The sequence below is a fragment of the Lacerta agilis genome, chromosome 4, assembly GCF_009819535.1.
Source record: "Lacerta agilis isolate rLacAgi1 chromosome 4, rLacAgi1.pri, whole genome shotgun sequence".
Taxonomy (NCBI): domain Eukaryota; kingdom Metazoa; phylum Chordata; class Lepidosauria; order Squamata; family Lacertidae; genus Lacerta; species Lacerta agilis.
This window is the reverse complement of record NC_046315.1, coordinates 2,588,672-2,603,313: the sequence shown is the minus strand read 5'-3', so window position 1 is coordinate 2,603,313 and position 14,642 is coordinate 2,588,672. Positions and strand designations below refer to the sequence as shown.

The following is a 14,642-nucleotide window of genomic DNA, read 5'->3' as shown; positions in this document are numbered from 1 at the left end:
GTCAGTAAAGCAAGATGAGCGCCGCAACCCCAGAGTCGTCCGCAACTGTACCTAATGGTCAGGGGTCCCTTTACCTTTATACACATTAATACTTATACATTTATATATACACTTCTTCAGAAGCTGATATTTAAGATGGCCTGGGCAGTTCAGAGCAGCCCAATTCTGGTAGAAAAAGGAATAATTTGAGGAAGATTGTTCAAAGAAAAAACTGTAAGTTACTGTTTATTGTGGGAGTGTTAGGTTCCCACGTGTTATAGGGGGCGCTGTTGAGCACTGTGAAAATATATGTGGTTGGTCACATATAAGTATTTTTTTAATTTCCAGGCAGATATGACGATCCCACAGGGAGCCTTACCAAGAGAGGCCACGATCCCACAATTCTCCTCCATGATGTCCTTTTGCACAGCTCTCTGCTCAGTATCCATCCAGCAACGCCCACTCCTTGTCCATGAAACGAACAGCGAGATCTTCAAAGCACACTGGACTGTGGAGGCAAATGAAGGGATTTCTGTGAGAATAATCAACCTGGTGCCTTCCAGTCAATGCATGAAGTCAGAACCGACTGACAAGGGAATCTTGTATCTTGTGAAAAATGGATGCTTGGCTCTAGTGGGGTCCTCACCCAGGGGTCCTCAGGAGTTCCTCCCCACCCCCACCCCCACCCCCCTGCTTCTGTCTCCTTTTCTTGCACTTGGACTCTCTGCCGCTCTCCAGACAGACTCCTGGGGTGGGGTCCCTTTTTCTTTGCTCTGAGGGTCAGGTATGTATCTGGCCATCCCCCTCAGGGCCAAGTGGATGAGGAAGAAGACATCTTCCTTGAAATTTAGGGGGGGGGTAATTTATTATTATTATTATTATTATTATTATTATTCTGTTAGATAGCTTAACACACACACAGCCATTGATGCTGATGTCCCTGGAGGCTCAGTGAGTAGCAGCGCCCATTTCCGGCTGGTTTTCCAGCAACAATCCCTTTGGGACAGAGAGGATGTGGTCCTGGGATGCCCTGCTCTGGGTGCGAGGGGATTGCTGCAGTGGCCTCCGTGTGGAGCTGCCCTTGGAGACACTGGGAAACTGGTTTGCAATGCAGCAGCCAGACTATGGGCTGGGATCCCTCTCTTTATTCCTGCCCTTTCTCTCCCCCCTTTCCTTCCTTCCTCGTCCAGCTTTGGAAAACCCTTTGCCCATGTTTCCTCTGTTGTGCAATGACGCTGAGCGACGTCACACAGAGTTCAAGTCCCAGGGACTCCTTTGTTTAAAGAAGCGAGATTTCGTGGGAGCCATTTGGGATCCTGTGATCTCCCGGAAGGAGAGCGTGGCAGACCTGGCCCCTCCCTGGCAGGCCCCTCTCCTCCCCCTGCCTGAGCAGACCAGCCCCCCCCCCCAGGCTGGCCCCCTCCCCTGCTGCAGCCCTGGGACCCCCACCGCCTCCCCACTCACCAGATCCCAGGAGGGGACAGCCAGGCAGCCCTTGCAGGAGAGGGAGGGGCCTGGGCTCTGGAGGACCTGGCCTCCTCTCTCTCGCTTCCTGTCCTCTCTAGGAAGGCAGCTCGGTTCCCTTTAACCCTTGCAAAGCCCTCTGACTCAGCTCAGCCGTTTCTCGCTTGGCAGAACCTCGGCTATTTATTCTTTTTTATGGATTTAGGGGGGGGGGCTACGCCAATGTCCAGATATCCTTTTGGGGGTGAGGCTCTTGGCTGGACTCTGAACATCTCCTTCTCTTGGCCAGAAACTGGAGAAACAGCTTGGAGGGGAAAGCGCTTTGCAGGAGGCAAGGAATTGTATTTTCATGTTTTTTTGGAAGCTGCCAAGGGTGGCTGGGGAAACCCAGCCAGATGTGCAGGGTAAAAGAATGCGAGGCAGAGCAGCCCTTGAACAGCTGGTAATACTCTTTCCTTTGGACTGGACTGTTGGATATAGCAAGGGATATGGCAGACCCAGAGAGGGGGCTCCTGCCCACAGCCACGGCCAAGCAGATGTCTCCTAGAAGCCCACCAGCGACAGCCCACTCCTGTGGCCTGTCCTCTCGCAGGTGCCTTCCGTGCTAGACTGCCTCTCTAGCTGGAAGCTCTAGACATTCTGATTATTACCAGAGATTCTCTTCTCCTCCTGCTGCTCCTCCATGAAGAGACATGACCCCCGTACCAATCCGGCAAGCCTGTCTATGCCAAATATTGTGGCTGCCAATTTCACCAACCAATTAAACATTATGAGAATAAGTCCCCATCCATGTTAATGAATGACCCAAAGCTCTCCCCTCTCCCTGGATTGTTGTTGTTATTATGTTTAGGGAAGCTTTTAATATTTGATGAAGTATTGTATTTTAATATTTTGCTGGAAGCCACCCAGAGTGACTGGGGAAACCCAGCCACATGTGCAGGGTATAAATAAGTAATAGTAATAATAATAATAATAATAATAATAATAATAATAATTGATCATGTGAGTGTTCTCCTTCTGAAAGAGGAAGTTGGAATCTCCACAGTCCCTGAGCTGCGCTGAGGTAAACGCCACTGGCGTGGTGGCGGTTCTACCAATAAAAGGCCAGGGGGTTTCGCCCGGGACGAGGAAGTGTTGTCTTTTGGCTTGAAGAGCAAAGTTGAGGTTGGCGGAGGAAGGCAGACTTGGGTCGATTCGGTTTTGTTCCGTTTACTTTAGAGGTGGGAGAAGGAAGGAAGTATAGTCCTATTTCTGTGAATGGCAGTGGTCTTTCCACTCATGTAATTCAAATGCTCTGAAAGTTGTGATCGGTTTTGAGATTTAAATTTTAAAAGGGTGCAGTGGAACCGGATGTTGGCCATTGCATTATCCTGGAGAGCCACATTCTGGTTCAAGGAGGCCAGGATTAGCCTCCAAGGCCTGGGCCGTCCTGCCCATCTAGTAGGACTTGGAATCCAGGAGGAACCTCTTGCAATAGCCTTGCCAGGTGCTCAGGGACGGACTCACCTGTCCCCATGTCCTTCTCTTTGCAGATGTGCTGCGGTTGCACATCCCTCCCCCAGGGGTGAGTATTGGAGAGAACCAGAGCAGGGACTCAGACCTGTGCTCCTTGCCCCCCACTCTGCACTCTCAGATGTGGAGAAGCCTTCCCTTCCTGAGGAACTGACACCTGACTTTTGCCTTTCAGCTGCTGGTGGAAGATCAGCTGCACCTGCTGGAGGTGATTCAGAACTGCCAGGCAGCTCAGCTCAGGGGGCTCCGAACCCTAAAGTGCTCCAAGCAGGCTCCATCTGCTCCAGTGTTTGGGGCATCCCACCCCTGTAATAGGACTTTGAGTAGAAGCTGAGGAATCCAGGAGAATCTAGGAAGAACCTCGCCAGGTGCTCTGAGAGGAACTCACCTGTCCCCATGTTTTCCTCTTCTTGGGTTTTCTTCCCTTCAGCAATAGTGAGTATTGGAAAAAACAAGAGCAGAGAGAGGATTGCTCAGAGCTGCCCCCCTCCCGCCCGGGCTCTTCCCCCCCCCACTCTGCACTGTAGGATGCAGAGGAGCCCTCCCCCCATGAGGAACTGACAGTCTGATTTTGCCATCTCAGCCGCTGGAGCTGGAGCAAGATGTCTTGCTCCAGGTGATACACAGCTACCCTGAGAGGCCTCCACATCCTTCAGGTGTCAAAGCACCGGACAGCAGAGGCCGTTCTGGTGAGTGACCAGTTGTAATGAATCAGATCTAAGATAGGGGATGTTCAGAAACCCACGGTATTTTAGGAGTTAATGGGCACCCCACTTTGAGTGGCAGATACCCCTTGGGAGGCGGGACAGTCCGCTCTTTAAAAGGAGGGAGGAGCCATTAGTGTGTAGAGAGAGTGGTGACTGGAAGAAGGAGGATGTGGGGCCAGGTTAGGTTTAGGTTAGGTTAGGTTAAGATCGTTGAAGATGTGTAGATGTTGCTGAGAGAAAGAGTTTACACTGTTATGAAACTAAGCTTATGAACCATCACTGAAACCGTTATGTTCTGTAAGAAATAAAGACCTCTTATTGTTGAGCTAAGAAAATATCGTCGTTCATTTGGTCCAGCGAATTATATAGGCTCTTGAGGAGGTGAACTCAGGGAAAGGACAAAACTAAACTGAAGGGTGATAGTTTGTGTCTTGGAGTTCCCTCAGGAGGGGCTAGCGGGCGGAAACCCTGGTATTGCCACAGAGTTGCTAAGAGGGCTTAGCTAACTGGTATAGTGAGGGGATCTAATAAAGAGAGACCCTGAACTGTAGGCAAAGGAGAGGTTAACCCCTGAAGCCCAGAGCAGAAGATATAACCGGCCACGGCCACTGGACAGGAAAAGTCCCGTTACTAAGAAATTTCCATATTATTAATCAAAGGGAAGTGAAATAACAGACGGACCTCAGAGGGACAGGTGGGGTGCATTATAATTTGACCCAGAACACCTGATTAAAAATTCACTTAGTAACGAGGGGAGAGTCTGAAGTGGAGGTTTGTCGCATTAATTGGTGGCAGCGTCGCGATTTGAATCTGTAACCCACACGCAAGGGTTTGGTGTAGTTGAGACGATATAATCCTGTGAAGGAAATGGCTCATTTAAGAAAAGCAAGAGAGGCCAAAGGAGATGAGAGAACAGAAGGGGTTGAGGAAAGAGAAGACCCCAGTTCTGAAATAGAAATAATGAAAATGAAATTAGAATTAGCCCGAATTGAGGCAGAAAGAAAGAAAGCTAGGTTGGCTTCAGAGGCAGAAAGAGAGAAAGCTAAGTTGGCTTCAGAGGCAGAAAGAGAGAAAGCTAAGTTGGCTTCAGAGGAGAGAATGCAGTCTGAAAAATTAAAATTAGAACAGGAGAGATTGGCTATGGAGAAAGAAATGCAGATGGGAAGGATGAGGTTAGAAGAAATTCAGCTGAGGGCAGAATTACCTCAGAGCAGAGATAGCAGTGAATTTACCTCAGCCAACTTAAAACGCTTCCCTAAGTATGTGAATGGGGATGACGTGGAGGCATTTCTCTTTAGTTTTGAGAGAGTGTGCAAAGAACTGAAAGAAAATGAAGAAAACTCAATGGTATACCTAAAACCACAAATCTGTGGAATATTGAGTGAAATATATTCTGATCTGAGGGAAACTGAGTTATCTAGTTATGATATATTCAAACAAAGGGTGAGAGTACGCTGTGGGCTGACTGCAGACCAGAGTAGAAAAGCCTTTCGAGAGATAAAGCGTAACCCTAAAGAAATGTATTCACAGCTGGCGAGCAGATTAGAACGCTTACTAGACAGATGGATTCAAGGGAGTGGTGTGAAAGACTTTAATGAATTGAAACAATTCATCTGTGTGGAACAATTCTATAAACACATCCCTGGAAATTTACGTTGGTTTATAAAAGATAAGCGGCTAACAAGTGTGAGTGAGATAGCTGAGCTGGTGGATGGACTGGAGGGAGATTTAGAAGAGGGAATATGTCCAAAACCATGGCGCAAGGATAAGCAATGGAGAGATAGTGAGAAAAAGGACAAGTCTGAGAAAATTCCTGTCAGAGAAGACAGAAATGTGAAGAGAAAAATTGTTTGTTTTTTCTGTGACCAAGAAGATCATGTGAAGAGACAATGCCCCCTGCTGGTTAAGAAGCAAAGTACAACAACATCTAGTAAATCTGTAAAATTATTAACTCAAACTGAGGTAGAGGAATTACCTCAGAATATGAGCTCAGACGAGACTGAGAGTTCCTTGGAGCCTGTAGCGAAAGTAATGCAAGTCTGGAAAGCTGAGCAGGAGGGTGGAAGAGACTATATTGAGCCAGTGATGATTAATGGAAAAGAATTAAAAGGATTGAGAGATACCAGCGGTGATGTATGTTTAGTGAAATCACACTGTGTACAAAGGGACCAGTATCTCCCAGATCAGTCATTCAATCTGAGAGGGCTATGGGGACCTGAGTTCGAAATACCTGTCGTGGAAGTACAGGTTGAATATAAAGGCTTCAAGGGGAAGTGGAAAGTGGGCGTTTGGGACAATATTGAGGAGCCTGTCCTGATAGGCAATGATATTGAAAAGCAGAGGAGTAAAATACAAGTTGTTACCAGAGCCCAAACCCAAGCCTTAGAAAGTCAGTTGGATGCCACTAGTGAGGCCCCAGTTGAAAATGAGGGGTACGGAATGTTGGAGAATATGGCAGTTGCAACCGAACATAGGGATCAGTTCATGAATGAGCAGCAAAATGATGAGACTTTAAAAGAAGTCTGGGAGAAAGCTCAAGGGCAGGAGGCAGAGGTATCTGTGGAGAAGCCCTGGGCATTTATTATTAAAGAAGGACTGTTATATAGATTATCTCTAAGGAGAAGGACCACAGCTGAGTGGGAAAAGAAAGAGCAACTAGTGTTGCCAAGAAAATACAGGCTTCAGGTGCTGAATATGGCACATGATGCCCCCACCGCTGTGCATTTAGGCATAAGTAAAACCAGAGAAAGAGTGCAAGCACGTTTTTACTGGCCTAAAGTGGGGAGAGATATCTGATCATACTGCCAGTCATGTTATGTATGTCAGATGGCAGGAAAAAGCGGGGATAAAACTAAGGGATTGCTGCAATCTATCCCAGTTATATCGGAACCCTTCACTAGAATAGGTGTAGATATAGTAGGTCCGATCTCAAGAGCAACCACCAGAGGAAATAAATTTATTCTTAATGTGGTTGACTATGCCACACATTATCTGGAAGTAGTAGCTCTAAGAGAAATTGATGCCAAGAGCGTAGCAAAAGCACTATTATCAGTTTTTGCTAGAATAGGCTTTCCGAGGGAGATTATTATGGACTTGGGATCGACTTTTGTCTCGAAAACTATGGAAGAACTATTTAGACTATGTGGAATTAAGCATCTGAAGACTTCCGCATATCCACAGACTAATGGGTTAACAGAGAAGTTCAACAGCACTCTAAACCAGATGATTAAAACCTATGCCATGAATCATCCAAATTATTGGGATGAAAGACTACAACATTTTCTGTTTGGGTATCGGGAGGTACCACAGCAAAGCACAGGTTTTAGCCCTTTTGAGTTGTTATTTGGGAGACAACCACGTGGGCCGCTTGATTTATTGAAAGATGCATGGACTGGACACGAAGAGATCAATGGCACAGATGTAGTGACCTACGTGCAAGATCTGCAGAAGGGGTTGCAACAGCTGAGAGAGCAAGCTGCAAGCAATGCACAGAAAGCCCAAAAGAGACAGAAGATGTGGTACGACACGCACGCCCGGAATAGAACTTTTCAGCCTGGAGACAGCGTGTTGATGCTGAGGACCAGACGGCGGAGGAAGATGGAAGCTTCTTGGGACGGTCCTTTTCGGGTGGTTGAAAAGATGTCTGCGGTGACTTATATGGTAGAGGTTGACAAGGAAGGGGGGCGGTGCAAAGTAGTACATGTCAATTTACTCAAACCCTATTCTAATCGAAAGAATCTAATTTTGAAGTTTGAGGGTGAGAGGAAGAATGAAATGAAACTAGAGGGATGGGGGAAGGTAAGCCCAGGAACTACCCTTGATAAAGTGTCTTTTGATAGTGAATTAAATACAGAACAAGAAAACCAATTAAAAATGGTTTTGGCGCAGTATGCACAAGTGTTTTCGGACATCCCAGGAAGAACAGGGATGATTGTGCATAAAATTGAAACGGGGATGCAAGACCAATTGCAAAAACCCCTTACAGGGTAACAGGAGTGCAGGCAGATTTGGTATCATGGGAGGTAAAAGAAATGTTGGAGTTGGGGCTTATAGAACCTTCACAAAGCCCCTGGTCAGCACCCCTGCTCCTAGTTAAAAAGTTTTTACATCCGGTCCTATATATTAGTAGAAAGTGAATTGAAAGGGAGCAGCGACTTTCTACGGTGGAACGGGAATTTTTAGTGATTGTGTGGGCTGTGACCAAGTTAAAACCTTATTTGTGGGGAAGGCAGTTCACTCTGTATACTGATCATTCCCGGTTGCGATGGCTAAATCAGATGAAGTGCACTAATAACAATCTGATCAGGTGTACTTTGCAACTACAAGACTACACCTTTGATATAAAGCACATAAGGGGAAAAGACAATGTGATAGCTGATGCTCTATCAAGATATTTCATGACATAATAAGTGAAGGTATGAGTATTTGAATGTCTTATTGTAAATAATGATTCCTGTATTAGGTATGCAATATAAAGGTATTGAATAAACTCCTTGCTCCAGCATTACTCTGAAAGGTTTGAGTATGCCTATGCAATATCTTTGGGGTGGGGAGAAATGTAATGACTCAGATCTAAGTTAGGGGATGTTCAGAAACCCACGGTATTTTAGGAGTTAATGGGCACCCCACTTTGAGTGGCAGATACCCCTTGGGAGGTGGGACATTCCGCTCTTTAAAAGGAGGGTGGAGCCGTTAGTGTGTAGAGAGAGTGGTGACTGGAAGGAGGAGGGTGTGGGGCCAGGTTAGGTTTCGGTTAGGTTAGGTTAGGTTAAGATCGTTGAAGATGTGTAGATGTTGCTGAGAGAAAGAGTTTACACTGTTATGAAACTAAGCTTATGAACCATCACTGAAACTGTTATGTTCTGTAAGAAATAAAGACCTCTTATTGTTGAGCTAAGAAAATATCGTCGTTCATTTGGTCCAGCGAATTATATAGGCTCTTGAGGAGGTGAACTCAGGGAAAGGACAAAACTAAACTGAAGGGTGATAGTTTGTGTCTTGGAGTTCCCTCAGGAGGGGCTAGCGGGCGGAAACCCTGGTGTTGCCACAGGGTTGCTAAGAGGGCTTAGCTAACTGATATAGTGAGGGGATCTAATAAAGAGAGACCCCGAACTGTAGGCAAAGGAGAGGTTAACCCCTGAAGCCCAGAGCAGAAGATATAACTGGCCATGGCCGCTGGACAGGAAAACTCCCGTTACTAAGAAATTCCCAGATTATTAATAAAAGGGAAGTGAAATAACAGACGGACCTCAGAGGGACAGGTGGGGTGCATTGTAATTTGACCCAGAACACCTCATTAAAAATTCACTTAGTAACGAGGGGAGAGTCTGAAGTGGAGGTTCATCGCACCAGTGGTGTGAGGGACCCCCATGGTGAGGTGGGGGGCTTTGGGGAAGGCCTTGTGCCAGCTTAAGGTATGGGGTTGCCGATCCCATAGAAAGCCAAGCCTGGCCTTTGGGGTCGGAGCCATCCTCCGACTGCCCCCCGGAAGGAGCTGACGTCTCTCCTCTGCTCTGCATGTTTGAGGGACTTCTTCATATGTCTGAGGAGCATCAACACAGGGAGGGTGGTCCTTTGTCTTTAGCTTGTCTTTGCATGGCTCTTACGTAATTCCACACTGCACGTAACCTCTCTTCTCTCTTTTCCCATGGGATCTGAAGGGTCATTTCCACCACCTGCTGGAGGGTCTCCTTACGGAGGCCCCCCAATGCTGCCACCCTCCTCCAGCTACTCAATGTAAGTGTCCTGATGACATCAGGGTGGTTTTAGGGTTGCCCTGAGTGCAGCAGAAGCCTTTTCCAAGAGAGGAGAAAGCGCTTTGGCCAAGAGTTGGCTTGACTCTGAGACGCTCTTCTCTCCTGCAGGATCTCCAAAGCTACACCGTTGAAGAAAGCGGGGAGACAAGAAACCTGGCGGCTAGCAGCATCTCTGCACTGCTACCCTTTGCCCAAAGCTTTCCCCAGTTCACAGTAAGTAGTTTGCCTTCATGCATTCTTTCTTGGAATACTGGGGGCCAGGATGAGGCCAGAGGCTTTTCCTGCCCCCTTTCCTGATGCTGCCCTTCCACCTCAGCCCAGGAGGCTCCAGGGCTCAGGGAGGCCCTCTGGGAAAAGGGATTGGGACCAAAGCAGAGGGAGGCCCTTCCTTCATGGCTTGGGGCTGCTTCTGTGCTCTCTTGGACCCATCCAAGGTGGGTTTCATAGCATCATCTGACCCGGATTTTTCTTTCCTCTGCAGATGACAGTAGTTCAGCTGGACCTGGCCTGCTACCGGCTGAATCTGAAAGAAGGTAAGCCCCACACCTTGGAGACAGGGAACTCCCTTGTCCCTTCTTTGCCCAAGACTCACCTCCCAGGTTTTCTTGCTGGGAGTCCCTGCCTGGCAGGCCTTTCCCACCTGGCTTGGGAGGGCAGCGCTCAGACAGACTCCAGCTACAAGAAGCGGAGAGGGCTGAACAGACTCTGGGGTTGGGGTCTTGTTGAGGGGGAGTCTCCTAGCAGGGGTGCTTCTTGTTTCCTTTGCCCTCCATGGTCTCCCTGCCTGAGCGGACAGAGCTGGTCACGCAGGCGGAGTTGAGGACTCCAGACTGCTGGTGCTACCCGACTTTAAAATCCGTGCCGAGGCAGGTGGCTCTGGGGAGGCTCAGGACCAATGAGGAAGGATAATGGGAACTGTAGTCCAGGAGGTTCAGGGGACACAAGTCTGGGAAACCCTGCTTTAAAGCAACTTATGTGTTAGGCCCGCAAAGAAGGGACCTGTCCACGTTTGTATTTTATTGTATTTTGTTTTCCTCGTGAGCTTTGTATGGCAAGTTGCAGAAGAATAAAAGATTGCGTTTGAAAAACACACACAAAAACTGGGGGGTGGCTTCCTCAAATATTTTATGGGGGGCAAGGGACCCCCTGGGCCTTTAAGAGCTGGAGTCTATTCCCGACATCTACAGCTCTCAGGATAGTTACAATATAAAAACACAACATAAAAACACAAAACACCACATTTTAAAAGGGCATTAAATGTCAATCAGACAAAGGCCTGGTTAAAAAGGGGCTGATTTGCCTGGCTCCTAAAGCTGTATAATGGTTTATACAATGGATTATTTTATGAGAAGTGAGTTTAGAGCTCTGACTGAAGCTCTTTCCACATTCGACGCGCTGATATGGTTTCTCCCCTGTATGAATTTTTTGATGGGAAGTGAGATTGCCCCTCTGACTGAAGCTCTTTCCACATTCCACGCACTGAAAGGGTTTCAGCCCTGTATGAATTCTTTGATGCTCCGTGAGATGGGAACTGTGACGAAAGCTCTTTCCACATTCCATACACTGATAGGGTTTTCCCCCTGTATGAATTCTTTGATGGGAAGTGAGATCGCAGCTATTCCTGAAGCTCTTTCCACATTCCACACACTGATATGGTTTCTCCCCTGTATGAATTCTTTGATGGGAAGTGAGAGAGGAGCTATGACTGAAGCTCTTTCCACATTCCACACACTGATAGGGTTTCTCCCCTGTATGAATTCTTTGATGGGAAGTGAGATCGCTGCTATTCCTGAAGCTCTTTCCACATTCCACGCACTGATATGCTTTCTCCCCTGTATGAATTCTTTGATGGGAAGTGAGAGAGGAGCTATCAGTGAAGCTCTTTCCACATTCCACACACTGATATGGTTTCTCCCCTGTATGAATTCTCTGATGCTTGGTAAGAGAGCAGTTCTGACTGAAGCTCTTTCCACATTCCACACACTGATAGGGTTTCTCCCCCGTATGGATTCTTTGATGTGAAGTGAGATCGGAGCTCTGACTGAAGCTCTTTCCACATTCCACGCACTGATAGGGTTTCTCCCCTGTATGGATTCTTTGATGGGAAGTGAGATTGGAGCTCTTTCTGAAGCTCTTTCCACATTCCACGCACTGATAGGGTTTCTCCCCTGTATGGATTCTTTGATGGGAAGTGAGAGAGGAGCTATCAGTGAAGCTCTTTCCACATTCCACGCACTGATAGGGTTTCTCCCCTGTATGAATTTTCTGATGGGATGTGAGATGGGAGCTCCGACTGAAGCTCTTTCCACATTCCACACACTGATAGGGTTTCTCCCCTGTATGAATTCTTTGATGGGAAGTGAGATTGTGGCTGTGACTGAAGCTCTTTCCACATTCCACACACTGATATGGTTTCTCCCCTGTATGAATTTTCTGATGGGAAGTGAAAGAAGATCTCAAACTGAAGCTCTTTCCACATTCCACACACTGATAGGGTTTCTCCCCTGTATGAATTCTTTGATGGGAAGTGAGAGAGGAGCTATGAATGAAGTTCTTTCCACATTCCACACACTGATAGGGTTTCTGCCCTGTATGAATTGTGTGATGGGAAGTGAGATAGGAGCTCATACTGATGCTCTTTCCACATTCCACACACTGATATGGTTTCTCCCCTGTATGAATTCTTTGATGGGAAGTGAGATCGCTGCTCTTCCTGAAGCTCTTTCCACATTCCACGCACTGAAAAGGTTTCTCCCCGGTATGAATTCTTTGATGGGAAGAGAGAGCGGATCTATGACTGAAGCTCTTTCCACATTCCACACACTGATAGGGTTTCTCCCCTGTATGAATTCTTTGATGGGAAGTGAGAGAGGAGCTATCAGTGAAGCTCTTTCCACATTGCACACACTGATATGGTTTCTCCCCTGTATGAATTCTTTGATGGGAAGAGAGAGAGGAGCTATAACTGAAACTCTTTCCACATTCCACACACTGATAGGGTTTCTCCCCTGTATGAATTCTTTGATGGGAAGTGAGAGAGGAGCTATCAGTGAAGCTCTTTCCACATTCCACGCACTGATAGGGTTTTCCCCCTGTATGGATTCTTTGATGGGAAGTGAGATTGGAGCTCTTTCTGAAGCTCTTTCCACATTCCACACACTGATATGGTCTCTCCCCTGTATGAATTTTCTGATGGGAAGTGAGAGAAGATATCAAACTGAAGCTCTTTCCACATTCCATGCACTGATAGGGTTTCTCACCTATATGAATTTTCTGATGGGATGTGAGATGGGAGCTCCGACTGAAGCTCTTTCCACATTCCACACACTGATAGGGTTTCTCCCCTGTATGAATTCTTTGATGGGAAGTGAGATTGTTTCTGTGACTGAAGCTCTTTCCACATTCCACACACCGATATGGTTTCTCCCCTGTATGAATTTTCTGATGGGAAGTGAGAGAAGATCTCAAACTGAAGCTCTTTCCACATTCCACGCACTGATAGGGTTTCTCCCCTGTATGGATTTTTTGATGGGAAGTGAGATTGCCCCTCTGACTGAAGCTCTTTCCACATTCCACACACTGATAGGGTTTCTCCCCTGTATGAATTCTTTGATGGGAAGTGAGAGAGGAGCTATCAGTGAAGCTCTTTCCACATTCCACACACTGATATGGTTTCTCCCCTGTATGAATTCTATGATGGGAAGTGAGATCGCTGCTCTTCCTGAAGCTCTTTCCACATTCCACACACTGATATGGTTTCTCCCCTTTATGAATTCTTTGATGGGAAGAGAGAGAGGAACTATGACTGAAGCTCTTTCCACATTCCACACACTGATAGGGTTTCTCCCCTTTATGAATTCTTTGATGGGAAGTGAGATCGCTGCTCTTCCTGAAGCTCTTTCCACATTCCACGCACTGAAAAGGTTTCTCCCCTGTATTAATTCTTTGATGGGACGAGAGAGAGGAGCTATGACTGAAGCTCTTTCCACATTCCACACACTGATAGGGTTTCTCCCCTGTATGAATTCTTTGATGGGAAGTGACAGAGTCGCTCCGACTGAAACTCTTTCCACATTCCAAGCACTGATATGGTTTGTTTCCAATGAGATTTTGTTGATGGGATGTGGAATGGGAGCTCTGAGTACAGCTATCCCCACACTCCAAATTTTTACGGGGCCTCCCCTCTCTGGGGATTTTGTCGTGATCACCTTTGTTCTCGATTTCCAATTCATCACAATCTGCAATGGAGACAAGAAGGGATTAGAGCCTCAGGAACAAATGGAGTAGAACTGAAGGGAGTTGGGTGCGTGTTCATTACCTGTGTTTTTTTTGTCATTAACCAACATATTTATTATTAGATTCTGATGAATAGTTGAATTTTGCTTTGTTTGATATACAGTAGTGGTCAACATTGCGGAAGACTTTTGGGGAAAAAAGTGTATTTCAGAGGTTGATGGTTCATAACACCACATCTTTTGGAGTAATATCATAAAATGATATATCATTGGAAAGATAATTGAATCAAGAATGCAATTCAACAAAGTTTGTTCAATTATGCATATGCTAGCAAACGTTATAGCCAAATAACCAGAAAAAGGAAGTACAACTTTCTTAGGTTGACTTTTGTCAGTGTGTTATGTGACTACTATCAAGTTGGTTGGTTTTTTGGTGTTCTTTCATTTAGTGAGGCTGTAAAACATAATATAATTATAGAAATGGCACAAAGAGTTGACTGGTCACCCAGAAAGCGATGTAAAATTGTATCATTAAGTGAAGAAGGGTAGAGTAAGCATGGGCGTCGCTGGGGAGGGGCGGTAGGGGCGGTACGCCCCCAGTGACAGGGGAGGGTGGGGGTGACAAGCGGCGGGTGGGGTGACAAGCGGCGGCCACTCCCACCACTCCCACGCGCCGCCGCTCCCTCCGACTCGGTCACCCCGGGAGCAGCAGCGCTGCACGGCCGGGGTGTTCGCTTGGCCGAGCGAGCACCCCATCCGTGCAGCGCTGCTCCTCCCGGGGTGACCAGTGGTGCGTGGGGAGTGGCAGGAGGGGCCGCCGCTTGTCACCCCCATGCACTGCCGCTTGCTCTGTCGCCGTGGGAGCAGCAACGCACAGTGTGTGTCGTGCTGCTGCTCCCGGGGCGACGGAACGAATGGCGGCACGTGGGGTGACAAGCGGCAGCCCCTCCCACCACTCACACACACTGCCCCTTCCTCCGTCACCCGGG

At 47.2% G+C, this 14,642-nt stretch overlaps 1 protein-coding gene across 1 annotated transcript in view; it reads right to left on the bottom strand.

Moving 5' to 3' along the window:
* The window catches only part of LOC117045022, a gene marked incomplete at its 3' end in the record, with an annotated part of 111,433 nt that overhangs the window by 72,660 nt on the left and 24,131 nt on the right, over window positions 1–14,642 (bottom strand). The window contains 1 exon segment of the mRNA XM_033145811.1: window positions 11,063–13,501. Coding sequence (XP_033001702.1) covers window positions 11,063–13,501 — 2,439 coding nt within the window.